This window comes from Coturnix japonica, unplaced genomic scaffold (assembly GCF_054131305.1).
Source record: "Coturnix japonica strain WE unplaced genomic scaffold, WE-NBRP24 Scf048, whole genome shotgun sequence".
NCBI lineage: Eukaryota > Metazoa > Chordata > Aves > Galliformes > Phasianidae > Coturnix > Coturnix japonica.
In genome coordinates this window covers 879,948-907,614 of record NW_028188951.1, presented here as the reverse complement: position 1 = coordinate 907,614, position 27,667 = coordinate 879,948, and the positions used below count along the sequence as shown (strand labels likewise).

The 27,667-nt window shown below is 44.7% G+C and overlaps 1 protein-coding gene and 1 long non-coding RNA gene across 4 annotated transcripts in view; one reads left to right on the top strand and one right to left on the bottom strand.

The window, feature by feature from the left end:
- LOC146752270 (uncharacterized) overlaps positions 1–22,818 on the bottom strand; it is a 31,798-nt gene extending 8,980 nt beyond the window's left edge. Inside the window, exons 1-2 of the long non-coding RNA XR_014940702.1 lie at positions 22,680–22,818; positions 20,353–20,473 (exon numbers count right to left, since the gene is read on the bottom strand). This is a non-coding gene — a long non-coding RNA (uncharacterized LOC146752270). The remainder of the gene's footprint in view (positions 1–20,352; positions 20,474–22,679) is intronic.
- MYOT (myotilin) lies at positions 806–27,657 on the top strand. 3 transcript variants are annotated; one of them, XM_085532082.1, is made up of 16 exons: positions 806–937; positions 8,445–8,513; positions 9,278–9,340; positions 9,871–10,012; positions 10,139–10,162; positions 10,448–10,567; positions 11,147–11,405; positions 16,445–17,044; positions 19,361–19,511; positions 21,567–21,665; positions 23,636–23,685; positions 24,101–24,233; positions 25,349–25,556; positions 26,021–26,186; positions 26,698–26,831; positions 27,095–27,657. In XM_085532082.1, the coding sequence occupies exons 3-16, from the start codon at positions 9,278–9,280 to the stop codon at positions 27,265–27,267; spliced, it is 2,322 nt and encodes a 773-aa protein (XP_085388208.1). In that variant the 5' UTR covers positions 806–937; positions 8,445–8,513; the 3' UTR covers positions 27,268–27,657. The 3 variants fall into 3 exon arrangements, with proteins under 3 accessions (XP_085388208.1, XP_085388209.1, XP_015731171.1); XM_085532083.1 differs by having other exon boundaries at positions 807–937; positions 23,642–23,685; XM_015875685.3 differs by lacking the exons at positions 806–937; positions 8,445–8,513; positions 9,278–9,340; ... (2 more) ...; positions 10,448–10,567; positions 11,147–11,405 and adding an exon at positions 14,575–14,713 and having other exon boundaries at positions 23,642–23,685.
- Positions 27,658–27,667: the final 10 nt, after the last annotated feature.

The following is a 27,667-nucleotide window of genomic DNA, read 5'->3' as shown; positions in this document are numbered from 1 at the left end:
GGGGGTGACAGAGCTGCAAAGGCTGACAATGCCAAGACTGCACCCAACACAGCTGTGAAAGGGCAGAAGACAAGATCCAACTCGCCTATGGATGCTTTCAGCACGACAGCCAGCTTCACTTGGGGAGGACTAGTCCTACCCCCGAGCACCTACATAAAGCAGCTCCCCAAAACACAGTCAGGTACCAATCCAGAGCATAGGACCTTCCAGGTGAATGTGCTTTAGAAATGCCCTATCTCCAGAATGTCCTCTACACAAACATCACTGCACCCCACTTGAGATTTAGCATGTAACAGCAGTGTTCCTTCAACTCCCATTGCTTTACACAGCTCTTCTACCAAGTCTAGAGGAGACACTGTTGGACCCAGAGAGATGTACGCTGACTTCACCAAATCCAAGCTATCCTCTGTATTCATCCCTCAGCATCTGGGGAGGGAAAGCAGCTCATATTTTCTTTAATAACCCAAGTACATAGGAAATTCTGTACATCCCAGATTTGCATAGAAATGCTCTGCTTCCACTGAAGTTTTGTCTCACTTTTCTTTCAGGACTTTCAATGCAGAGAATCAATCAACCCAAACTAGAGTCCTTCCAGCAGCTATGAGTACTAACATGGTAAGTTATAAGCAGCTATGGACCTGGCCACTGTTGTATATCAACAGCAAACCTGTTTTGCTGCAGCTAATGGTGCTGCTCTCTTGACTTTCCAACAGGCTGGAGAGAATAAATTGCTGCAGTTTATCCCCATACAGCTGACATTCCCGCCATGCCATCACTCACAAGCAGGGATCCGCATATTAGAAATGTAACCCCCCACCCCAGGCAGCCCTCAGTCCTCAGAGAGGAGCTGGAGGAGAGGAGACTTTCCACTTCAAGATTCAGCACTGCCGCAGGCTGCTGGCAGCAGGAGCCCCAAAACCAACCTGATGGCTTAAAGGTGAGTAACGCTTTAACTTCCATCACGCTGATAGTGCTCTCAGGTTACATGCTATAGCTTTCTGGGAGAAGGGAAGGAGAGGTATGGATCACAGCGCTCCCCTTCCAGCATGCTGAGTTCTGCTCTTACCTGTGACCTCATAAAGAGTGGGAATTTAGGTATCCTAGCAAACCAGGAGCTCCAGCCCCTCAGCAAGCCTGTATGCATGAGCATCTCTTACCTCCAAGATGGATTCTCCCCCTTAAACATCTCAACTCATGAATGAGTTATTTTGCAAGCAGCCAACCCATCAGTATTTGATTTAGTGTCTTGGGCTGGGAGAAGTGGTGAACAGACCACAAAGCATTCAGCTGCTGCTTCACACATGGCTCGGATGCAGGCTCAGGTGTGCAGCACAGCATCTACCACTGGGCTCCAAAGCCTCTCCCTAAAGACAGCTCACCAGTAGGTAAAAAGAAAAGGGACAGAGATGCTACAGGGAATAAGCTGGCAAGAAAATATAACTCCTACTTTCAGTGAGAGTCTTTCCATAGCCCTGGGAACTATATGCAGCACAGGTACCAGGAATCACTGCCTTTCAGCAGCAGCAGCAGACTGCTCTGACCCTCATTTGTAGCCACAGAAGTTCATCATCCAGCAATAAAGCTACCATTAAGTGCCTCAAGGACCTTCCCTGAGCACTCTGTGGCAGCGCAGCCCCAGCACAAGGAAGTTTTGTACGCTACCTTTGGCGTTACACAGGGGTCATGAAAACAAGGGACAGGTGGGGAAAGGAGTTTGGAGCCTCCCAGCTCCAAATGCAAAATGCAGCTGAGGAACAAGCATTTCCTTGGCAGAGCAGGGAGCAAGGCACACCCAGGGGCAGCACCCGCCTTTGGGAAGAACCTTTGTTCTCTCTGTTGCCTGGATAACAACTCATCCCTTCCACATTTTGCTTTTCATTTGGACAGTACGGTAGTGTACAAAGATGAAATGCAATACAGGGCTACAAAAATAAGCCATGACTCACTTTTCTAAAGAAACATCACTAAAATATGAGAATTTGGGCACTGCACCATCTACAAAGATGTCGTTCTGATTTACTCCAAGTCGAGCACCAGCTAAACTCAGCCCTGGCTTTCTGGCTTGTCTTTGGGTGGAAATGAACATATTCCTCAGCAATGCACTCCGGCTGCTTGACAGGCCAACAGATTTGTCTGACACCAGCTGTTTCCAGATCAAATGCTGCACATGTCACTAAAATTAGACCTATCATATTCCTAGAGGGGACCCTGCCTGTGCCCAGCCTTTGCCTGGGCTCCCCAGAGGTAGAGCTCACAGCTCAGCACGAGCCAGGCACACACAGCTCTGCAGAAGCCCAAACATCATGGCTCATCACTTCAACTTACTTCTTCTCCCCCATGAAACAAGGGAACAGCATGTGCCACTGTCATTAGAGCTGGTCATGAGAGCTGAAAGCCTTCGATTCCTAGTGCTAGAAATAACTGTGAGAATGGGTGAGCACTTATTTTTCATCTGAAAAACATCAGTGCACCTGTGATTTACCTTTATGCTGCCAGCTCAGCTTTCTACAAAATGGTTTGGGCTTTGGAAAATTATTTCCTAGTTTTATTTGACTGTCCAGTAATGGCTTAATTTAGGCTACTTGAATAACTACTTTGGGAACTGGCACTTCCAACTGCATCACCTACACCTCCGTTCTACAAACATGCCTCTAAATACTTTGCCTAACAGTACTCTTACGCTACACTTATGCCGCATAAAAACTCCAACACTGGAATAGTATCTATATACACACAAAAAAAAGCCAACCACTGTGTTTTACAGCACAACAGACCCCCACGTTCTGTGCTTTGTGGTGACACTGCAGTGCACAGTATAGGCACAGCAGTCCTCTGACCACTGCAGCTCTTTCAGAGGTGGCCACAACACACCTCAAGTCCCAGCAGTTCTGGAGCAGTGCTGTTGATGGACTCAGGCTCTCAGACACCAGCAGATGTCCCAGCTTTTCCTGTAGAGAGACCAGAGTCAGGGACGAGCCTAAGCACAGGGCAAGCTGTTACCAGCCCCTCACTCTGCCCCAACAGGAGTTACACAGAGCCAAAATGACCAAATGGCAGCAAAAGCAGAGAGAAGAGTGCTTTAAATAACACTCGCCTCAAACACAAGTGCAAACACAGGAACTCTACCCTGTGTGTAAAGCACTGCACTGCCTTTTCCCCATGCTGGTGGCTCTGCATACAGAATGTGTGCCAATGTGACCACTGCTGGTGGAGCTGAAGCTGGACAGGATTAAGACCAGAAATGTACAGCAAGAACATAGGCAGCCAGGCAGGGCTCGGAAGCTCTGGTACATCTCTGTCTCTTCCAGCTCTAAAACACAGGGGTTAGCAGGCAGAAGCATTTGAAAAATATGATGCAGGCTCTGCAAAAGCTGCCCCAACTTTCTACTTCCGAGTGCAACTTAGCTACTGGTACCAGTCTGCAGACATCTCCATTGAATGTGCTCCCACCTGAGGCTCTGCTTTCCCTTCACGTCTGTTCAGTGCAGTGTAAAACAGCAAGGCAAAAGTAAATAGGCCCTGGGACAGAAGGCTCTTTTTGTATTCACTCCGTTTTGGTAATTACTAATATAGCACTGCCATCCCACGCTATGCTGGATGCTAGGGCAGTCACAACTCATACAGTGCCTTCATGAAGAACAGGGCACACACACAGCAGGTCAGCAGGTCTAGTTTGGGGAGAGCAGTAATACACACAGAAATAACAAGTCATCATGGAGCACAGGATAGTAAAACCATGAGTCATGCACAGTTACACACACTGAATGCACAATTCAGATCTCCTAAGCCTGCTGGAATGAGATCTCCATCTCCTGGGAAGGTGTGCCCCAGTGAAGCACAGAGCTGGCCAGGCTGTGCTCTTTCTTGGCTCCATTAATTTAATCCTCATTATGACTCACACGAAAGTCATTGCTGCACTCTAGGGTGGCCGGGCAATGGGCTGCCTGAATCTCACTGCCAGAATTCTTAGAGAAAAAAACACGTCTGCGGGATGCCATATGTATTAGGATTGAGGCCATCTCACTATCCACCCCAGGTGTCCATATGGGGCACTGGCATTTTCATGCACTTGAAACTTTCACGTGTCAGAAATTCTGGGCACAAAATCCACCTGCATTCCTGTAGCCCTGGCATGCAAAGAAATACACAGGTTTGTGGGTTTTTTTTTTTCACAGAGATGGAAGGAAGGAAATGACGAGGCTCTGTTTAACCTGGCACCGCCGATCTGAGCCCTAAATATCCTGTGTACAAAGCCCCCACTCCCATAACAGCAGGGACCATTTGTAGATGAGCATCTGCTCACAGCAGCAGAGCCCACAGGCAGAGTACAAACTTCAGCCACAGCACCAGAACCTTCCTGCTGAAGAGCCCCCTGAGGTTTATTTTAACAACTCCGGATCCTCATGATTTCAAGTGGAAGCTTAGCATCTCTTAAAATAAGCTCTAGTCGTCTTAATTTCAGTGCTTAAAAAGGGATTTAGTCGCTTGGTTTTAGGAACTCCAGTTTGACTCAAGTGTCCGATATCTGTCGGCAGTTCAGCTGTTATCCAAACAAGGGGTGGGAAAGCCAGGATTTTCCAGCCCTGAGAAACAGCTGTGCTGGGAAGAGGTATGTAACAGGAGGAATAAAGTCAGCTCACTCAGCCCTGGGCTGCAGCCGCTGGATGGAGCCGGCTGTGGGCGCACATCCCGCTAGGCGGCCCCCGAGCAGCACCGGGAGCTCCGAGCTCTGCTGCAGGGGTTGGAGCTCAGAGCTGCAGGGCCGCCAGAAGGCGGTGAGAAGGGAGAGATGATGGGGACCGCTCCCTTCGTGCCATGCTGTGAGTGGGGTGCGTGGCACGAGCAGTAACGCACTATAACCTGCATACTGGCACTGCCTATGGATACCAGCGTCCCACTGATTTCATGGCCACGTGAGCCATGCACAGTGAAAACGATCACTATCTCAACAGGGACAAGTCTTAACCAACTCCAAAATTCAGCTTTGAGCCGTGCTTTTTCCCCACATTAAGACTATTGTGATAGACGTTGTGATATTCAGATTGCCAGTGTTATTTTCTTGAGACATTCTGCTCTGTACAACGGACAAACTCATTTTAAGCTTTAGCATAGAATTTCAAGCATGGAGACAGCAGACACGTGTCAGCAGTTGTGCTGCTCTCCATGCCTGAAAGTCTTTGCTAATCCCACAGCACGGCTGTCCTTAGAAGCCAGAGCACCTTTTTGTCTCCCCTGGACAACACGCATGGAAATTCACACACGACTTTTAAGTACAATTTTTTAGATGCAATCCTAATATCCTCCTAACTGCTTGGAGGAAAGCAGTGAAAACCTAACACAAAGTTCACTACTGAAGCAGGGCCATTGAGCACAGAAGACACAGAGCTCAAGGGAGAGCTTTTACCTCTCCACTGCCTTTAGGAAATCCTCATTCTTAGCAGTTCTGTGTTCATATCACTGTCAGTATGTACAGCTTATGGTCACAAGACATCCAAGTGCCTAGAATACATTATTCCCAAAGTTTAAACACCTCTAACAAAACTGAGTAACACCTTGAGGCACGTGCAGATGGCTTGCAGAATGCAGCACCCTAATTAACTGAAGGTTTCTTCCCTTTCTATTTGAGCCTGTTTTCTAAACCAAAGGCATGCCAGTACATTAATACGATGATGTAGCCTAGGCCTGCCTCACCTCTAAATGTAGATTCAGAGATGTACTCCTTCCCCCTACCCCCAGTTCATAACACAGCGTATTTCAGATCCAGCAGATGCTCGTTTTGTTCCTAAAACAGAATTAATGGGTTTTCCATGACCTAAATACCTGGCAAAAGGGCTCTGTGCAGCTTTAATACTTTCCTAGCCCTGTGTTAAATTTGTCCTAGTGTTGCACATCACATAATTCTGCAGCCATGTCAACTATTCAGGTAATGCTAGAATGTCATCATTATGGTTTATGTCGACAGCATGATCTGTATGTACCTTGTAATCATTCTGGTGTTGGGTTGCAAAGGTCCTCGGACTCTTCATTTGGCTGAGTCTAATTCTGTCCTCCTCACAAAGATCTAGAGTTACACTAAGTAAAGGCTGACATTTACAGAGACACTGAGGCTGCTGGAGTGACTCACCAAGGTAAAACCTCGGCTATATATTCTTTCAAGGACGTAAGCTGTACAGTGCCAACGTTTCCGCTAACCTGCTGCAGAAAGGTTCAGTAAGGCAAACATGGGCAGAGGGCACATCATGCATGGAGCTCAGGGAATGCTCCCCTCTGCCATCTCAATGCTTCGGCAGCGCTCAGGGATGGGATTCCAGGTGACTGAGAACAAGGAGTTACAGGCAGAATGGAGCAATCGCTCCTACCTGAAAGGAAAGGACACATTTCAAAGAGAAAACACCTACTCAGAGCAACCCACCAGCACCTGCTTGGAAGCAGAACGACCTCTCATTTTTACTGAGACAATGAGCTTGCACTGAAGCCTGCTATTTCTACCATGTGAAACCAACTAATAGCATCAGGGCTGGTCAGCATTGCTAAATCCAAATACATTTACTCTCCTACATCCACTCTGCTTTCTGACACAGCTTCTGCCATCCAACACACCTGAAAGTCTCATGGTTTACCAAATATCAAGAGCCACAGCAACATTCAGTCTCAACCCAAACCAGACAGCTTTACACTAAGAATAGTGCCTGTTTACATGAGTAAACTTCTAAGCCTTTTATCTATTCCCAAGAGCTCTTCTTTATTCAAGTCCAATATTAACAGCAAAAAATTTCAACACACCTACTAGAAACAACTGTAAAATGGAAGAACCACACAACACGGGACAAGTGCAAACATCTAACATGGACAGCGCACATTAAGGATGAGTTTGTCTACAAACCAGGGGGCTGACAAGCAATGGGGGATTCAAGGATGGCTTCTGCTTCTGACTGTGGACGCCTAGGGCAGCCAGGCAGTGATCTCCCCATGACAGGGTCTCCTCTTAACTGAGCTGGGAAGACCCCGCTCTGGCAGGAGCTTACCCTAGTCTTCTTTGACTGCAGGTAACTGTGACACCACACATACAGCTCCTATGTTTCCTGTGGGAACACCGACTGCTTTGCACATTGCATGACATCAGCTCAGTTCCACTTGCAAGAATGACAGCTGTCATCTTCAGCCACGGATTCTGTTGTGTCAGAAGGTCTCAACTGCCATCAGCCACAGATTCTGTTGTGTCAGAAGTTCTCAACTGCCATAATCACACCACAAACTAATACCACAAAACTGTGCCTTGAGCACAAACACACAAGCTGATGCTGTTATTCCTGTTTAGATATTTGCACTTAGGCATCTCCCTCAGAGCAGAACAGCCAAAAGCAACAGCACACCTACTGGAGAATTAAGCTTTGCACTGTACAGAATTCAAGGGGGCAATAGATCATACAGTGCAACTTTGTTAATACTGTTTTAGTTATGTGGGAACATCTTTAAAGCAGGTATGTTAGCCCAGGAACTCCTCATCAATGCAAACATGTCTGATTTTTACTACTAATTTTTAATGAGTGGGGGAAAAATAAAGAAAAAGAAGAAGAAATCAGCTCATTTTACAGGTCCTGAAAAGTGGCTATACTGACTGTTACCTAACAGTCTGCAGGGAGGCAATGCCAGCAGTGTCACAGGGATCCACAGTGGAGCACTGCCAGGATTGGTTTGCGGCGGGAACCCAGGGCAACTCAGTAACATTGGCTTCCCTCACTCTTCTCCCACATCCAAGGGTTTAGGATTATCCAGCAGTCCTTGCATCATAGCCCTGCCCTGCTGAAGGGTGCATGATACAGCCTTGGACAGGAGCCATCCTTGAATTGCTTGGGAGATAACTTAAGAGCAACAAGCAGAAGTATGAAAGCCATGGGTGGTCTAAATACACATGTAACTGCTTTGCTGGACCAGGACCAAGGGTAACACATCACAGGTTTGAATGCGATGCTCAGTGTTGTGTTCTTGTCAGAGGTGTTCAAATACCTTAAAGCAGCCCATTGTCCCATACAGCCATCCACAGCTTCTATATGGACACACCAGCCAACCCCAACCAAACGCAAAACAGCCTTCAGTACCATCTGTTTTGACAGCAAGCAGGGAAAGAACATCTTAAATTCAAGCAATTTGGATCACATCAGAGCGAATAAACCTGTTATCGGTACTAAATCCCAAGTCTGCTGAGGTGCCTCCGTATCTCCACACCATGCTCTTACCTGCACCTCTTTAGACACACCGGTAGAACTAAGGAACCAGGTTTCACAGGTGAATTCTATACTTTGCATCAGTATCAGCAGCTTTGGTTAAACATCCCCAGGCTGTGCAGGTGACCCAAGCGTACTCTCAGATATTAAGAATGCTACTGCAGTGCTGCAAGGAAAACAAGACAGCTCTAAAACACTGATTTATTCTTGTCTTTCCAGGCTCACAGAGTAAATCCAAAAGTCTCCTTGCAAACCTCAGCATCCTGGCAGGACCAGGGGAATGTGACAGTAAGTACAAACATTATAGGGTCAAGTATATTCGGACTCCAGGAATAACAAGATCTGGACCCTAAGTTCTGAAAAAGTGATTTCAGGCTTGGAACATTTCCTATCCAGAACTGCCAGGAGAACTGATGGGATGGGGAGAAGACCACAAATAACTGAGTGGCTGCCACACAGCTTAGCCATTTGTCAGCTTCCTTCACAGATTCACTTCAGAATAGACAGTTGGTTTAGAGCAGAGGGCGAGAGCTGGTAAATTCAGACTATTTAGAGAGAGACACTGACATCTGAACTCAGACTGGAAGAGAAAGATAAAACAACTTGGGTTATTTTGGAGGAGACACAGACTATATAAAGTCCATTACCCCAGCAAAACAAACCCAAGCACTTCAGTTGCACATTGCAATTACTCCATACACCAGACATGTCCTGGAATCAACTAAACCAGGTAGGGATCTCTGTAGAAGGGGGCAACTACTGGAAAGCAACATTGATCTCTGCCTACAGTGTAGGCAACAAACTGCCTTACAGCATAAGACCAGAAACACTTACCAGCTCTGCTTCCCACTGAGTTTGTGCTAACAGCCCAATGAGTCATTTTCTCATGGAGCACTTGAAGGGAAAACTCTCCACGGGGCGTTTATTAGGTCTGTGCATGAACAACAGATAAAACACTTTGGCATCTCTGAAATAAAGTACCAGCAACACAAACAAGCTTCTGCAGACCAGAAATTCAAACTAAAAAAACTGTTTTTCTTCACTACGTACAGATGCAGAGTCCCTCAGGAAGCCTGATTGGGTCTCCCTATGGAATCACACCTGTGTTTACAAAGGTAACAAGCACTCACTGAACGGCACAGCTTGCACTACAACTTCAGCTGCTGGCTTTAGATCTCAGGGTGTCTTGTTCCATGAGAAAACAGGCTGGAACTTTGGTTCACTTACACTTCAAAAAAGCCAACATGCTTCATTTGTAGCACCATCAAACAAGCATCTTAATTGGTAAATGATCCAGACTACTCACATGAATTCATCTCATTTATTTTCTACCACGAAGGCTGAAGTGGAAACCTTTCACAGTAACTTCCCTCACTGTGTTATATTCACTGCAATAGATATTTATTTTCCTGCATTGTTATTTTCATTTAAATGCACACATCGGTCTTTTATTAATCACTGGTCTGCAGGTAAAAAGGAAAACCCCAGTCATCACCCAGCTTCAAACACATCTAGAATTAAATCAATTATTGTACGTAAACAAACAAACAAGCCAGAGAGATGAAAGGTTGCACTGTTCCCTAATTATTATTTCAGTAGGCAAATATTGAGGTCAGCCGCCTAACTCCAGTATTTCCTCCCCCAGGGTCTGCAAAACGTAAGAGCTACAAAAGGTCAATTAGTGGTATTTGAATGTCGTGTTCACGCTACACCCACCTTACAGGTACATTGGTACAGAGAATACGATCAGATCATAGATTCTGCAGACTTCCGAATACTACGAAAAAGTAGGTATTGCTGTGCCTGTCTGATGTGCAGTTATTTTAGGGGGACGTTGACAAAAAAATGAGAACAAGACTTGCTGCCAGTCTGGCATTCTAATCATTCCATTTTTTCTCTCTTATTTTGAGCAGAAGCGTGTTCATCATCAGTTCCTGGTAAGTACGCTGCACGTTTCTTTGTTGGACAGCACATCAGTTTAGGACCTTAAGCTTACTTTCTTCCTCCTTATCTAATTTAAAACGACAGTGTTCAAAGAGTAGCCAGAATACATCTCGCAATGCCAGGCAAACTGTTTAGCTTTAGTTTTGACACAAGCACCTTTTTGCATTTTATTGCTGCCAAACCCATCGCTAATTAACAGCCCTTTTGCAAGGACTAATTTCTACCTATAAACATTTGGCTTCTACAGTACAGCAGCATGCCTGAATTTGTCATTCCAGAGGAAGTCTGCACCCTGGTTATTACAGAAGCTTTTCCAGAGGATTCTGGAATATTTAAATGTGTTGCTGAAAACGAATTTGGATCTGCAGCATCCAGCGCACGCCTCTCAGTTTCCCCCGGTAAGCAGATGAACCTCTGAGCTGAGCAAACGAGCTTGAGAGAATTTGCTGCAGCTCAGAATCAGGCAGTCCCAGACCTCTACCAAACAAAATCCAGACCCAAATGCTTCCACTGACTCAAAGAGAAATGGCCTCAATGCAGCTTGCTTGGGTGCTTCTCAAAGATGAATGCAAGTTTCTGCTTTTGCCTTTCTTCCTCACAGATCAGTGCAAGGATGACAGGGTGAGAACGCTGCTCTGTCACCAAGGAGTCTCATTCCTGCACTTCATCCCTTCAGGATCCCCAGCTTAGCCCAACACACCATCTATACTTACACCCTCATTACTGTAACACGTACCTTGTCTGGCTTGTGCTGAAAGCCACCTCCAAACAGAACAACACCTCGTGTGTAAACCAAAGCTCACCAGCCCCAGTTTGGCTAACATAGCTGTGCAAGTTCGGGCTTAAGCAGAGCCCAGGCAGGTAGAGCTCTCATCTACCAAAACACCTACCCCAGTTTTACTCCAGGTTACTGCAGCATGCTGAACTGATGAACCTCCACTGCTTTCTGCCTGAGTTGTGGATAATTCTGCTTTTAGGAGCAAAAGAGCTGGACAGCTTTGCAGGTGCTGCCCACATGCCAGCTGTGCAAGTCACCATGAAGAAACCCAGCTTTGCTAGGAGCAGCCAAGCTGCAAGCAAGGACAGAGATGTGCCCAGCCTGCCATCCTACAGCACAGACACAACAGGGCTGGGAAATCGAGCAGAAGCCACAAACTTTGGCCAGCTAAATTCAAAGAGTGAAGCTGAAGATCTTCATGGAGTTTATGAGAATTCACCTCAGAATTCACCTCTGCGGTAAGACAATGATAAAATCACATCCCTTTATTTTTACATCCTACATAGGGAACGAACTCACTAGGCAAGATGGTGTTTACTGGCATAACATAGATCTCCAACAGTGAGGGCTCAGAGGCCCAAGCTCAGCGCTGTAAAGCAATTTCCTCCATTCTGTTAGCAAAGGGAAAGCCGTGATGTGTGCCTCCTCTCCCTGCCAAATGCCAACGATGCACTATGGCGATCCCATGACACTGTGTGGGAAAGGCTGTCCGTGACCAGAAGCATTCTCTGTGCTATAGGTTATTTTTGGGTGTACTCACCCACTTTAACTAAATCAGTTATCTTAACAATCCTCAACACCCTCCTCCAAACTCACTACTGGAGAGATCATATTTCAGTATAGATCCCTCTGGGCACAGGAACTTTTTACTACATCACTGCGTAAAATCAGGGTTTGCTTCAATAACCTGCAGATATCCCTGAGTTGACACTTCAGCCCTGGGCCCTCCAAGGCTGAATTTCTCCAGTGACATCAGCTGGGGCCCTACAAAGAGCCTAGTGCAGAATCAAGAAGGTAATCAGCAGACCTTAGGGCCTGCAGCACTACCAAGCTGCAGATGGGTTGCTTGCAGCCTGTGATAAAGTGATGAAGCTCTGCGTATGCTATCATTGCTTTCAGATATCAAAAGCCAAGCACAGAAACACAGCACTGAGTCTGAGTCAACTACCCCAGCCCAATCCTAGAGATTAAAGTGAATTTGCTTCAGAGTAAGCTTCTAGAAAGGAGCTGCACTGCTTATAAGCTTTATCTGATAGTTAGCTTCAGCAACAGCAGACACGTTATTGACTACCAATCAAAAATGAAAGCTTTACTAAAATCCCAGGCAAACCTCTTAGGAGGAATGGGGGCAGCTGGAGACACACACTGACCCACCTCCCAGAGCAGGACTTACTTTTTCATCCCCCCCACAGACTGCTCACAGACACTCCCAACCAGCGACCTGCAAGGAGGCTCTGATTATACTCCCTGCTGCGTTTATTGCTTGCACCTGATGTCCTGCATCAAGGGATGTAACATGCCACCAAAATCAGACATGCAATAGCGTTTACAAATAGGAGATGTTAACTAGCATAGAAAGCTACAGTGTGCTTGCAGCTGGCAGCAATGCTGAACCGCATTTTGGAAGGCATGAATATGTACCACAAGGCACAGAGAAAAAAACAAGAATTTCTAGAAGCATCCATCAATAAGCACTTAAATAATTTTGAAGCACGCAGACTTATTGCAGTGTGCTCTGAAACAGCACCGTGAATGGGACTCAACATTGCACAGGTTGCTGTCAATAACAATTAATTGATCACTTGTAATGATTAGCTGTAAATAACTGTCTTGTTAGACAGGTTTAGCCATAAAAATAACACGTAAAGCATGAGGCTGAAACTGTTACTGAAGACCAAAAGAAACCCTGACAAATATCATGAAGCACTAAGCTACTATTGGGAACAAATCTAAAATGAATGAAATCTTCGTACCTCTCAAATTTTTGCTTAGTATCAGCCAGTCCATAGAAGCCAGAACTGCAGTTCTAGAGAAGCACAGCTCCCATTATTCCTCTAGAGCCCTTTATACTTACAGGTTACAGCACCCTTCCCAACAGCCTTAAAGAAAGGGTCCAAAACCAGCACTGCTAGGCTCCATACTGATTATTAAGTTAATATGAGCCACTTAATCAAAGCAAAAGAAGAGGGCTCAAGTGTTTTAGATAGCTTTTACTATTCCTCAGTAAATTAACAGAAGATTTGTTGCTGCATCATTCAAGGAACCAGAAGAACCCGCTCAGATGCAGTGTGTCACCAGCAATAAAAAGGAAACTGAAGTAGTACAGAAAGCCTCATCTCAGCAGCTGGTCAGGCACTATTAACTTCCCCCAATGTAAGCTACTAGATTTACCCCTCTGCCTTCAACACTTGAGCTTCTGGTTCCTCCATGTTTCTTTCCTACCTTCTGGATCTCATACACTTCTGTTCCTTCTCCCTCACACAAGTCATGCCAGCTGTGTGCAGCCATTTAAGCACAAAGCTGTCCTCAAACAGAAGCCTTGCAGCCCACTTTAGTTTGCACCCTCACTGAAGCCCATGGGAAGGCAGAAAGCCCATCTGCACACAGAACTGGCCTTCAGCTGCTCCCAGCTTCCTGCTGAACAAGCCTTCCTGCCACACTTATCCTCATTTGTTTAATTTTTAAAGCAATCAACTCTCTCTGTACAAACCACAGTTCTGTTTTGACTAAAACAGCAACAACCAAGGCCACACTCCTTCCTTCTCTGCCTTTCACCAGAAGGAAATGAAAGAAATTAGCACTCAATCAACACCTGCTTGTAGATATTGTCCACAAATGGTGAGCTGATGCTTAAATACAAACCCTCACGCAGGTTAACTCAGAGATGGCCATGCTGGAGGACTCGCCCTTGCAAGGCTTGGAGGTTTTTTAAACAATAGTATGCATGTTAGGCCACGATTGCTAAACTATAACTAAGATACTTAAATGCTATAATGCTAATTTAAGATGCAATTAAGCAGTGCAGCCTTTGATTAAAGACACACAAATCACCTAATCTGCCAGCAGAATCTGGTGAAAGCAGCCTGGCTGGCTCTCCTGATCCAAGTTTATATGCATAATAATAGCCCCAAACAGCAATATATCATCAAATAATTCTTCACCAACAAGCCTGTTTAATTGGCGTTATTCAGCATAGGAGTGATTCTTCAGACACACGTGGTTATTCCACCCCCAGCAGTGTTACTGTGTGCTGTGGTGTGAGCATCAGTGCCAAGCACAGGGCACTGCCAGCTGTGAGCAGTGCTGCAGTGTGCTGCTCACCGCTTCCTTCCTAGCCCTGACAGCTGGTGTACACAACCCTGAAAGCAGCACTGAGTTTTAATCACTACAATTAGTTGCTGCTAGTTGTGGTAAATGAGCAAAGAAGGAATTTCACTGAACTACTAAGCACGACTTAGGGAGGGCTCCATGGGCAGGTCTCACTGCTGCCCACAGCGTGATTTGCTGACTTCAGGCACCTGCCAAAAAATGAGGTTCTGGCCCATAAATAAAGTGCCCTCAGCAAGGGCTGGGCTGGAGACTCTTATTCTGACACTGGTGTAAGCAGGAGGACAGGCAGGTCCAGCAGTGTCATTTGCTGGCACCACATTAAAGTCTCTGGTCTTATAATGCTACGCAGAGGACTACTATGATAGTCTGTGTCAGTGAATGACGGTCCCTTCCCAAAATACGGCTTAAAGCCCAGGTGACAACTTCTAGGCTGTAGGTAAGGCTTTTTTTTTTTTTTTTCCAGCACTTTTTATTGCAAATCTGGTTATTGAGTTGGCATGGGAAGTTACAATGTGCTGGGTAATGCTGAGATAGAAATAGAAATGTACCTTTAAGGTACCGTAGTGTCAAATGTAATATGGAAGGCAAAGAAGGGGGAAAAAAACAACACTGATAAAGCAAAGTGGCTCTTACTGCTTCTTGTTGTCATCTTGTAAAGTCCAAATCTGTTTGGATTTTTCTGTTTCCACCCAGAGCCAGGTGGAATGATTGGAGGGAAACATAACTTACCCCTCGCTGTGAGGAGCAGATCTGTGTGTGGCGGGGCAGCAGCTCAATGTCTTATTGAACTGCAGTGTGCTAGGAAAGAAAGGTCTGTACAGAGCCTGTACATAAATAGAATGAATCTGTACACTGATGTCAAAGCAGTATAAAAACAAGATTCGACCAGTTTTCTGCATCAGTGAATGAGAAGATAGTTTGGATACGCTCCAAAAAATCTGATCTGGCTTCAAATTCCAAGAAGGCAACCAGGGGGAAATGAGGGAATCATTACTATGAAACCTGTTTAGTTACTGTTAATTTACTACTAATGTTTGTAATTACCTTTAGGAAATGAAAGCTTTGAAACCTCATAAGACAAGAGCAATGTCTTCAGTTGATTCCCTCCCCTAGGAATTTCTCACCTCTTTGGGCTCTCCAATGAGAGGAATACAATATACTGTGTATATATAGCAGCTAAACAGCTGATCTCAGTGGGGCAAGATTACAATTTTTTCCAGCACATGTAACTGTGTGGATTTACATTCTCATTTTTTATTAGTAGCTTTTCATTTATTTGGAGGGGGAGGAATTGGTATTAATTTATCTTGGAGCTGAAGTTAGTTGTCATTCCTCACAAACTTACTCAGTTGACTCAAATGAAACATTCCTGTGCTGTGAATTGATAGGATACCAACATTTAGATATCGTTGGCTTCCAAAATAAATGGAGAACCCCCGAGCAGCTTGGTGTGCCCTACTTCATCCTGCAGCTAATCCCAGCAGTTAATGGCCACAACAGCAAATCTCAGGGAATGGCTTCCAACAGAGAAGTGTGGTCCTCAGTATTCCAAGTCCCCGATCTCTATTTGTTACATAAAGCTCTGAACTAAGAAGCTCCCAGAGAAGAAATCAGGATTCTTGCTTTCCAAAGTTAACTTTTAGGTAGAAAAGCAAGTGGAACTTGTTTCATGCTTCCCTACAGCGTAAGGAATTTCTCAGCAAAAGTAACCAATTCTGCATATAATTGTACATACAGTATTTTGTCAGGGTGTGAAGCTGCAGGATCCAGAGACCTGTAGTTAAGATGATATGCTGTATATCACTCTGCTTTGCAATCGTATCTCCAGCTGTCTGCGTTCAACTGGTGATGGGTTATCGCAGTAAACTTATTGTCATTCCTTTTAGAATTGAGAGGGCTCTTGCAGATAAGATAGCTGTGGTGAGCTCCACAGCTGGGTCTGATGGAGTGTGTGACTCGTTATTGTAACCTGAAATGTTTATATAGTTTATAAATATATTCTATATATTCTAATCAATCCTAAATCTTCTTATTATAAGCTTAAGCTTAAACTGTCAACTGCCTGAAAATCATATTCTTTGGACTGCAAATGACTGCTCAAAGCACAGTATTTCTGCCATTGAAATTGTGATGTACCATTTCTTTTATCTGTATTGTCTTCCTTAAGGGAAAATCCACTCCAAGAAAGCCTCTATCCTGCAAGGCCAGGGTTCCACTCTATTCAGGAGCCCAGCCAAGAAAGCTTTTGTGGCCTGCCACCTAGTTTTTACCAGCCACCCACCCAAAGCCAGTTGTCACCAACCAAAACCCAGGACAGTCGTGAAAGTTCTCCTATGAGTGTCCATAACCTCCCATCCGTTTCCTCTATGTGCCAACCAACCATGTTTAACTACGAACGTCCAAAACATTTTATCCAGTCTAAGAATGTGTGTCAAGGGCAACAGCAGCCTCCAGGATCCTCAACATCTACAGAGTCAAGCAGGCAGATCAAACAGTCCTCCATTCTAATCCAGCCTCGTAACCCTAGCGGGCAGAAATTCTCCTCCTCGTCATCGCTGAGCTCTTCAATCACGCTCTCCTCGCCTTCCTGTAGTGCCCCTAAGGAATCCACATATCCCGTCACACCTGCATCTGCGCAGTCTCCTGCTAGCTCATCATCTGGGCAACGGCTTATATCCATGCCTAACCAAACCCCCGCAGCATTCCTATGCTCAGTGCTACCCTCGCAGCCTGATTATAACAGCCAAACTCCTCCTATGGAACCTCAGTAAGTATACACAGGCTTCTAACCTCCCCTTGCTTTTGTCTGGCCTGGCCTCTCCCATGTACTGACTGATCCAGATCTGTGGTGAAGCCAATGGGACAACTCCCACTGACTTCTGATGTGCAAGGCAGGGCTTTGCATGAGCAGAATGAGCCAAGTTAGGAGGCTGAGAGCTTGCCCTCAGCGTCTGTGGGAGTAACTGAGGGTTACACTGCATGGCAGTCAAGTCATGGGCTGCCCTGTGGGTTTGTTGGGCTTACTTTGAACAGTTTATTTTGATTTGGGGGAAAATGTTTGATTAATGGTATGCAGAACAGAGATAGACATATAGGGCTTCTGGACAGGGAGGAAGGTAATAATAGTTCCCACCTAACTCTAAGATTTGGTCTCTTCTCCTAGTAACTAGCAACAGGACAAAAGATAATGGCCTCAAGTTGCACCAGAGGAGGCTTATGCTGCATATTAGGATGAACTTTTCCTCAGAGTGACCAAGCATTGGAACAGGCTGCCCACAGGGAGGTGCTGGAGGCAGCATCCCTGCAGGCATCCAAGAAATGTGTTGATATGACACTGAGTGACGTGGATTAGTGGGAATGGTGGCGATGGGTTGATGGTTGGATTGGATGATCTTAGAGGTCAATTCATTCTGTGATTTCTTATAAGTCTCAGCAGTATTTTCAGGTTCCAGTTCATGATGAGAATCTACAGTATCTACGATACAGTTTTCATTAATCATATGTGCTAGCAGAAAGGCAACCACTTTAAATTTTTACCCCTTAAGACCGAAGACTAAATTCTTTCCTGAATATGTATTATATCATTTTGCCTTTGGGCTGCAATCCAAATACTTTCCAAGGTCAGTGAGATCTCTAAGGGAGCTGGGTCTTGCCTTCTCACCAGCTTGTCTTCCTGCCAGTACTAGCTGGGGGTCCGCTGAAAGTCAGTGTAGCATATCCAGGAAACATTCAACTGAGGATATTAGAAAGGTGAAGGGAGGAGAGGGCTCCTGCTGACTTGGATATGAATTCAGGTTTAAGTGTCAGTTTGTGTTCAGGAAACCTGAATGTTTCTGGGTCTTTCTGAAGCACAGCACTGAGGGAAGAAGGAAGGTAAGACAAAGCAGGCTAGCTGGGATGCTGAGAAGCAGTTTTAAAAAGTGCTGCAGGAATGTTTGTGGGTTAGGTCTGCATGTGGAGCAACTGATGAGGTTTGTGTACATAGTGGAGCATTTTTGTTTCCATAGCAAGGAGCTTTGCTGCCTCGCTATGCCTTTTGTATAAGCTGCTCTGAAGAATTAAATGCAGCGTTCTGTGAGTTGAGGAATTACTTTCCTAATCATTCTACAGATGGACAAATGGACGTGAGACTTCTTAACCTGCTGGGCAGACTATGAAAGCTACTGAGTTATGAACTGAGTGCGCTATTAAGCCCAAGTAGTACTGAAACACATAGGAGAGTTACAACTGTTTTGCCCTACTGCAATCAGCTGACTAAACTCCCAAGCAACAGGAGTAAGAGGATTTTGGATAGAAACAGCTGTAGAACACAACTGCAGTACATGAGGTCCTGCTGCACTTAATGAATTAGCTTAGGTCCTGCCAGAGCACTGTGACCTCTAGGAGACCTTCTCAGTCTGTTTTGAGGGATGCTCCTCTCTTCCTAGAGGAAACTTTTCAGAATGAAGCCAAACTTCTTACTATAGCCAAGACTTGATTGACTCTTGAGTATGGGTTATGGGGTCAGGCTTTGTGGGAATTGTAGCTTGGGCTTCTAAGGGCTCCTGTGGGGTTATCCTGGCTGTGGAACATCTGAACATAAATGGTTCCAGGGGCCACAAAGTATAGAATAATTAACAAACTATTTGATCACACATAATAAACTAGGTCGTAATCCTGTTGTGGATTTGCAGCTCCCCAAGCCTTGTTTTTAACAAATGAAATTGTAAAGGAGTGCAGTTTTTGCTCCCGGACAGGCTCTCCAAGCTCAGTGCAACTAGTGGTGCCCTTAGAACACTGCTAACCTGACTGCACACACCCCAGCCAGGATGGGAGTTGCTGCAAGATTTAGCGGTACAGAATGGAGACATGCAGCAAGCTACTGAGACAGTGGTGGGGGAGGACACTGAATGATATGGGTAGACAATGATGCTTCCCTTTTTCATACTCAATTATGCCACCTGGCATCTCCCAAATTCTTTACAAGTTCATTTGAACCACAGCTCCTAGGCAGCAGATTGTCATCTTTGTGTGTATTTTGTAAAACTGTAGTGACACAAGCAAGCCTACAGAGTAACTTTGCTTTCTCTTCCTGTGTGAGTAGTTACTCAAAACCAATGTACAAAAAACAAGCTAGTATCAACTCCATGCAGAAGACATCTGACCAAGAAATCAGAGGAACAAAAGAGGCCCTCATCCAGGACTTGGAAAAGAAACTCCGATGCAAAGACAACCTTCTCCAGAATGGAAACCAGGTAAGTGAAATCCGCTAATTAAAGAATCACTTTACTGCAGTTATTAGTGAAAGGAGGGATGTAGAGATGGCTGTAGGACCCCAGGGACTGGAGTGTCCAAACTTATCAGAAAGCAAAAGGAAGCACAGGAACAAGTGGAGAAGTAGCAGCACATCATTAGGGATTGATGAGAACTGGCCCGAAGGCGTAGCAAGAGAGACAGCAGCCGTCAGCATGTATGTGTGCAGTTAGTGGAGCAAATGAGTGTCTGCTTTTGCTTGGGCTACAGTACAGGAGGCACTGGCTTCTGAAAGCCACCTATGGTAGCAAGGATGTCTTAGAGCTGCTGTTGCTTTTCCCTTTCATCCCAACTTCTTGGCCAGCACGCACTATTCACCTGATCTTTGAATCTGCACGATCAAGTTAATTAGGCTAGAATCAGGAATGAGGTACGTGTACAGGAAAGAAAGGCGCATTGTTTGTAGCCATGGCACAAACCACAACCTTCTCCTGAGAATCTTGCTGAATGTCACATCCACAGACAAGAGAAACCCAAGAAGAACACCTCAGTTCTTCAGACACAATCTGACCTTGAGTTCCAATGTTGGGGTTGATAAGCTACCCCGAATCATTAGAAAGTTGGAGTAATACTGCTGCTTATTCTAGAGTATCACCACGTGTGGTAAACCTCTTTGACTTCTTTTAGATGAATGATAACAAACCAAATAAAACACATGACCTTTTGTCATAAAGTCAGTGAGTTACAGGACGGTCTTAGACCCATGCTTATACTGTGAAGGGACAACATACAATCCCCTTGGTCAAGAAATCCAAATCTGGGAGGAGAAAAAAACTGGCTTACCAGTAGGGAAGCGCATTACAGCAGCACGTTGGAGTCAACAGGTCTGTAGTGCAGGAACCTTGCTGCTGACTGAAGGCAAACTAGTAAAATCCCAGGGTTTATAGTCTCTTCCCTCTTTCCTCTTTCCCCTGAAGCAGAAAGGAGTTTTGCCATTATTACCAGTGGAAATGGATTTGTGTCATATATAATCTTAAACACAAGGAAAAACATTAGGTCAAATATGAGTTAACATGTCCCTAACAGGAACACTCTATCTGCTGTAATAATGTTTGCCATTGCAAGCCAGTTTTTCTTCCAATAGGAAGCCAGGCTAAAAATAAGGCTTGTGCAATCACTGCTGTGCCCTCCTCCCTTTGTCCTCCAATAATGTCTGAAGCAACTGACGGCCTCAGCCGCACCTGATGCAGCAGTGAGCTCAGGGAGACTCCTATAGACTTTTATTTCTTCTAAGGAGTAGATTGCCAAGCCTTTCCAAATCCTTACCTACAAAGGAGTAATCACATATATGTCCTGCACATGATGTACACAGGAAGAAATTGAGGGAATCCAAGTTCACAGAACTAACATACTTAATCTCCTTCAAAGTAACTAAACTGCAAGACTGCATTTAGCTCTACTTCTCTTCAACCCTATGTGCTGTATTTGTACTGTTGGAACTCACTGTTACATGACTGAAACCCATTCTAAACTCCTCTCAGAACAGCACAGAGTCTCACAAGGCGGCTGCTTTGCTGCCATAAAGCTCCTGTGTGCTGTCAGGGCTCTGGGGTTCCTCTCCTCTCTTTCTGGGAATAGGGGACACTAGCACCCAGCCTCTAGCTCCTGAATTAAATCCACAGCTGAGCGACTTGGAAAGTTTTCCCAGCGCTAACAGAAAGATACCCTGGGACTCTGGCTTCTGAGATAATGCCATCAGTTACCCATAAATAATCACAGAGCAGAGAAAGGAGGCGTGGAAGGCCACAGATGGCATTAGGGAGGCTCTGATGAACAGGCAGTTTAATCTTTTATGCATTTTGTTGCTGTATATATTGAGGATGACTTCAGTAGGCATCACAGACTGCAAACCCACTGGAACCGGGGTAGTGTTTCTATTCAGACACTGTTTTCATTGACAACACCCTGACTTTGTGGCATATCAGTGTGCTCTACAAGATTAACTGAAATAGTAAATGGGCTTATAACTAGAATTCTCCTCCATGCTCTGCTCTAAGCGATTAACGTATGAAGAAAGAATGGCTCGCAGGCTGCTTGGACCAGAAAATGCTGCATCTGTGTTTGAAGCACAAAGTGAAGACATGCAGAACGCACAGGTAAATGGGGGCCTGTCTCAGAGGGGGAATTTCCTGCTGATTGTGCTGTGAACTGTTTGTGCTTGAAAAGAGATAAATAGTTTTTCTTGGTACCAACACAGGAAAGAGAAGAGGAAAGCTTTTGTCAGCATAACTCTGTATCTTTTAGGTTCTGGGGGGTGATTGTGGAGAGGGTTGGAGTTTAAGCACTAAATATTGGCAGTACTTCCACCATCCACTTGCTGGGCCTGATCTGATCTGTAGGAATGACCTCTCTAGGGAGGAATGACAACAGCTGCTGCCCAGCACTGTGACAGGCAGGGAGGACAGTGAGGGATCCAGGTACCCACTCTAAGAGCCTGAGTTCAGACTTGGCCAGCACAACAAGATTTACACCTGTCACCGCTTTGACTAAGTGACATTGACTACAAGAGGTCAGGGCCCTGCGGTGGCACTGGTGGGGTTTTATCCCTTCCTGAAGCCTGAAATTATTAACAGAAGACAAAGCAGTTATTTTGGCAGCCCACATGCTGAAAGCCAAAAATCTATTACAACTGGCATGTTCAAAAACATTTTAGTGGGCGACTTGCATCACTCAGTGGCTATTCAGAACAGACCAGCTAAAAGCTCTCCCTAGCGCTTCTCTGATGAAAGTTAGTGGAAATATCTGTGATGTAGCACTGGACACCTGGGCTGCCAAAGAAAACATCCCTCCTGCTACAGGCATGCGGACAGCCAGCAGGCTGGCATCTATCTTCCAAAATGTGGTTAGCAAAACTCAATGCAAGACACTCTTAAGGTCACTTAAGAGAGGAATACACACTGAGCTATCTGTCCCCAACAATCACCTGACAAGAAGAGAACATTTTGGGTATCAGAGATCTTTTTTTTTCTTCTATTTTTCACAGAATAATGAAACATTTGGTCAAAGTAGGATAGCTGAGATTGTTCAAAGTGCATGGAATGCTCCATAAAAAAGCAGAAGGAGAAACTGGGTTATGGTGGGGAGATTTTATTCTCGTCATTCTGACTTACTTTTAAATACTGCAGTCACTGATACTTTCATCCTCTCATTCCTCAGGAATGTAGCTGTGTTGTTGGTCCATATAATAGAGTGTCAAAATTATCAGCAGCAACTTCCTCACCACAGCATCATCTCACAAGACAAACAGCCATCGTACAGTACCTGTGTAAATGAGCAGATAGAAGCAATTGGCTTTGGAACACGGCATTGAGCTCAGTGCAGCTAACCCTTTCAGCATGTGATGCTTCCCCTGAACTGAACTTTGCATCTGTGTTTGAAGTTTAAATCCAAGCTTAAGTGTTCCACAGCAATGGAGTGCAATAGAGCGCAGAACCAAGCACTGTAATGGCAAACACTCCAGAAATTTCCATGCAGTATTTTTTCTATCTGATTCCATAGCTAAAACGAGTTACTGGTAGTAAACCCTGCTTGTATTTTCCAAACGTCCAAGGTCCTAACAGGAATCAGTGTGGGGTACTTTAGTAGAGGTACCATGTGATTGTGGAGCTGTCAGTAAGTTTAGCTGGCGCTGTGATCTAGAAAGAAAAATATTTTCCAGCTCAGCATGTGTTCATTGCCACTGGTACCATATTTAAGTGGCACAATGCGATTCTTGCCAGTGATTCCACTTCTATTCCTGCTATTGGGAAGGACACTCCGTACTGAGCTCTTGTTTTAGATACTGCCGCTCTCCCTTGTAACAAAGGTTATTGGCTTGCCAAAGGCCCAGTGTGCCAAATGAAGCTGCTGCACCTATCACCTGTACAGTGATGAGAAGCTGTCCCATCCTATTAATAGGACTTGCTGGCATGGTAAATAGTCTAGAGTGAAAAAAGGGCACATTACTTTCTGCTGTGAGTTTTGTTACCTCTTAACCCAACAACTTTTCGAGTAGTCAATCTGCTTAAAATGGCTCCTCATTCAGCTTGTAAACTTAAGTTAATTTGGTTTTTCTCTTCTTTCTGAGCACCAGAATGCAGAAAACATCAGGCTGCAGGTTCCTACAACACACGTAAGGTAATGCATAAAAGCCAGCGCTGCGTGATTCTTTGTGACTTATTTCAAATGTTTCTAGGCAAAACCAGCATTGCTTTGCTTTTTCGGTTTCTAAAGTACGTTTTGTAAAGTAGTTATCACTAAATTCATTCATTTCTTTCAACTAAACCACAGCCATTTGTAGATGATGGCTGATGCCTATGGTCTTAATCCAGTCAGTTCTAAGCATAGCACTAAAGGTTTAAAGACTCACATGTTTCTATTTTGAATTGAGTAACTTCAGCAAAATAAGCGGTTGATCAAATGTTGTGTCTTACAGCTGAAAAACAAGCTATGTCAGTACTGCTGCATTCCTAAACCTCTTGAGGGACTCTGCTTCAAATTGATCAGTGCTACGGTACATTTACATGAATAACTGTTACTGTCCTCCTCTTAGGAGCAGACCATCCTCCAGAGGAGATGAACGTGGACATGACTCGATCCAGGAAAAGTTTTTCCAACCACGATTTACACAAGTGCCAGAAGATGTAATTATTGAGGAGGGACGATTCTGCAGGCTCGACTTCAAAGTAATACCAGCCTCTCACTTTCACTCCTCTTAGCTGTGTGGTGTATGTAGCGTGAGCAGAGGACTCTGAGCTGCAGTGCCTCTGTGGCTCAATAAGCCAGAGCACTAACAGCAGATTTCCCAGAGTCTCCCTAGGCAGAAGATGGGTAAATGTTACTACGTTTTCCCTTGGATAATGTAAGGGGAATTAGTTTCATAAGAGCATGGTTAGAGCTAAATAATGGTGGTAAATGGTGGACCACTACATAAAGCCTGTTATAGCTCATTGCAAAGACCAAATGTTGAAGCCCTGATCCAAGAAACCATTTAGAGAGGCAACTGTGCTGTGCCCTGGAACTCTCACTGAACTCAGAGGCATGAAAACATGTACGGCAAGACCTGTCCAGGACTGCCTGCCTTTAATGAGTCCTCCCTAAGGCTCTAAGTATTCTCTTGCTGGAGCAGATAATCTGGCAAGAAAATGCACTAATTACAGATAAACAGAACAGCAGACTGGGCTGAGACTGCAAGGTAACTGTACCAACCTTAGGGTAAGAACAAAGCTAGGGCTTGCACATATGTAACCTTACTGCAAATATTGTTTGCTGATCTGATTGTGAATTGGCTTGTTTTTCCTTAATTACATCCACAACAACTTCCACTCCCTTGCTTTAAGTAAAGTCTTGCCAGACTTCAACGTGGCCTTTAGCTATTTTGCTATGAACTGCTTAACTTCTGTGTGTCATGGGCAACCTAGAGCACGTCTGCAAGACAACTTATATTATCTAAACTGTGTAGGTAACATTGCTTCAGTACGAGGTGTGAGATTAGAAAAGTGAACTCCCTCCCTCCAAAACCACAGTAAGCACCTCCGAGCTAATCAAAGCTACCTTACAGGATGGAAACAACAGGGATTTGTAGGAACGGCATCCCCTGTTCTTGTAGACAGAGCTCATCTCTCTACAGCACTTCTCTGTGCAGCACCAACATTAATATTCAAAAGTAGGCGAGACTAAATTTTGTACAATGATCATGACTTGATCACTTAAATGCTTCAAACTCTGAATGGCACTGAAGGGTTTGTATTATCTTATCTTAAAGCTGTTCAACTCTGTGCTGCTTTCCTCTCCTTCACAGGTTAGTGGGCTGCCAACCCCAGATGTGATGTGGTATCAGAATGGAAGGATGGTTCATCAAGATCAGTTTCATAAGATGATAGTGTCAGAGAAGGGATTCCACTCATTTATTTTTGAAGCAGTGAAATCATCTGATGCAGGAACGTATGAATGCGTGGCTGTCAATCGTGCAGGAGAATCATCCTTTGCAGTTAAAGTGGAAGTAATCGGTAAGATGGAGAGCACTGATAAATACTTGGCCAGATTCTGAAAATCTTAGTATTCTAATGCCTTCCTCTGTGTGTATGTGGTATTACAACAACTAGGGAGCACAAATCTCCACACATTCCAGCTCAAACAATAACAACAAGTGTATCTTTGCCAAAACTATCTTAACACGTTGCATTGGGATGAAATATTTCTTCTGAGCACTTTTACTGGGGAATTTAAACATAATATAATCTCTAGAGTTTGGGATTTACTCACCTTCGAGAACTGACAGCAGAATGTAGATTGACTGTCCTCCTAAAATGGATTGTGTCTATTACACCCTTATGCACATGGGAACTGCCTGTAGGTTAAGAGATGCTGGAGGGAAAGTGTCCTCCTGAATTTAGCATTCTGAAGTCTTAAAGCTTGATAATAATGTTTAATACTTACAGCAACTCCATCTTATCTTTCCTCTTTAATTCAGCAAAAGAACATCACACGCCTCCAACTTTCATCTTCAAGCCACAAAGCAAAAAGGTTTTTGAAGGAGATACAGCCAGGCTCGAATGCCAGATCTCTGCCATCCCAACTCCTCGGATTTACTGGAAAAGAAACAATGAAATGGTACAATATAATACAGACCGAATAAGGTATCCTACTAATAAGTTGGCTGTTAGTGTACTAGAAAACAATAACCACTGTTTGTTAAATCCTATTTCAATGAGCTGGTTAACAAAAGCAGCAGCTGGCTGGCCAGGCACGTTGCTCATGATGAATAGGCTCATGTGCCAGACAGAAATGATGCTCAGAGTCTTGTTTTGGGGGCACAGCAAGATGCTGCTGGATTCCAGCAGGAGCTACAAGGCCCATGCAGAAGCATGGCTTTGGGACTAAGACATGCGGTGTGTTTGTTGAGCTCTGATGCTGCGAGGGCTATAAAAGGGCCTTGGTGCCACCCTAATGCCATCACAATGTGCATTACCACTGATTCGTAACAAAACTGCAGCACTGATGTTCAAATAGTTCATAATGTCCTGTGAGAATTGTTCTAGGGCTCTTTCAGCTCCTCAGCATGTAAACTGGCTCTGATTTCAGTATCTTCTCATTTTTCTCCTCCAATCACTTACATGTAAATATATGTATATATATATTTCCCCCCAGCTTGTTACATGACAATACTGGAAGGATTTGCCTCCTGATTCATAATGCAAACAAGAAGGACGCTGGGTGGTACACAGTATCTGCAGTCAATGGAGCAGGAGTGGCCACGTGCCACGCCAGACTGGAGGTTGCAAGTAAGTACTGCAGCACAGTGCTGCCACAACCTGAACTGCCACCTGCTGCATTCAGAACAGACCCCGATGGTTCACCCAACAAAGCTCAGCCTGCTGAAAACTATATTGTCACTGAGAGCAAAGAGGGTGAATGTAAGGCTTCCATTTCCAGCCTGTTAAATTCACTTAAAAGCTGGATGCTTTATGTTGCAGATAAAAGAAACGATTGAGTTGCTATTGCCTGGGTCTGGGGAGACACTGAAAGGGTCTTTTTTCTGTTCCAGCACATACAAACAAGCCAGTTCCAGCCCCGAAGCAGCTACGAGTCCGACCAACCTTCAGCAAGTATTTGGCCCTCAATGGCAGGGGGCTGGATGTGAAACAAGCCTTCTCACCAGAGGGAGAGTTCCAGCGTTTGGCTGAGCAGTCTGGACTGTATGAAAGCGATGAACTTTAACTGGAAACAAAGAGGAAAAACTCATAACAACGAGAGACAAGGCCAACGTGGATGCAGTTAACTGGTGATAGCTCTAATTAGCAAAATACCTATCTACGTATTTTTACTGGTGACTGTTGCACATTCTGCTGTTCCCATTTTACCATGTTAGATGATATTTATATGGGTTGGTGAATATAACCATTTTCTGAGTATTGTATTTTAAATAGAGCCTAAGCAGGCAGGCCCATTAGCTCCCACCTGTGCTGGGTTACGTGCTGAAGTAGGTTGGTTTGTACTGCTTCTCTAACACTGCTCTTGGTGAGAACTCTGTACTGCCTGATTACTAAACCCGAATAGAGTGTTTTTATGAGACTTAAGTAGAAGCAAATAAAATCTTAAACACCCAAACGCAGAGTTC

Coding starts and splice junctions, on each gene's coding strand:
- MYOT (XM_085532082.1), top strand. CDS start 9,278: ATGCAGAGTCCCTCAGGAAGCCTGATTGGGTCTCCCTATGGAATCACA. Junction 17,045..19,360: donor ACTCCTCCTATGGAACCTCA/GTAAGTATACAC, acceptor CTGTGTGAGTAG/TTACTCAAAACCAATGTACA. Junction 25,557..26,020: donor AGTTAAAGTGGAAGTAATCG/GTAAGATGGAGA, acceptor TCTTTAATTCAG/CAAAAGAACATCACACGCCT.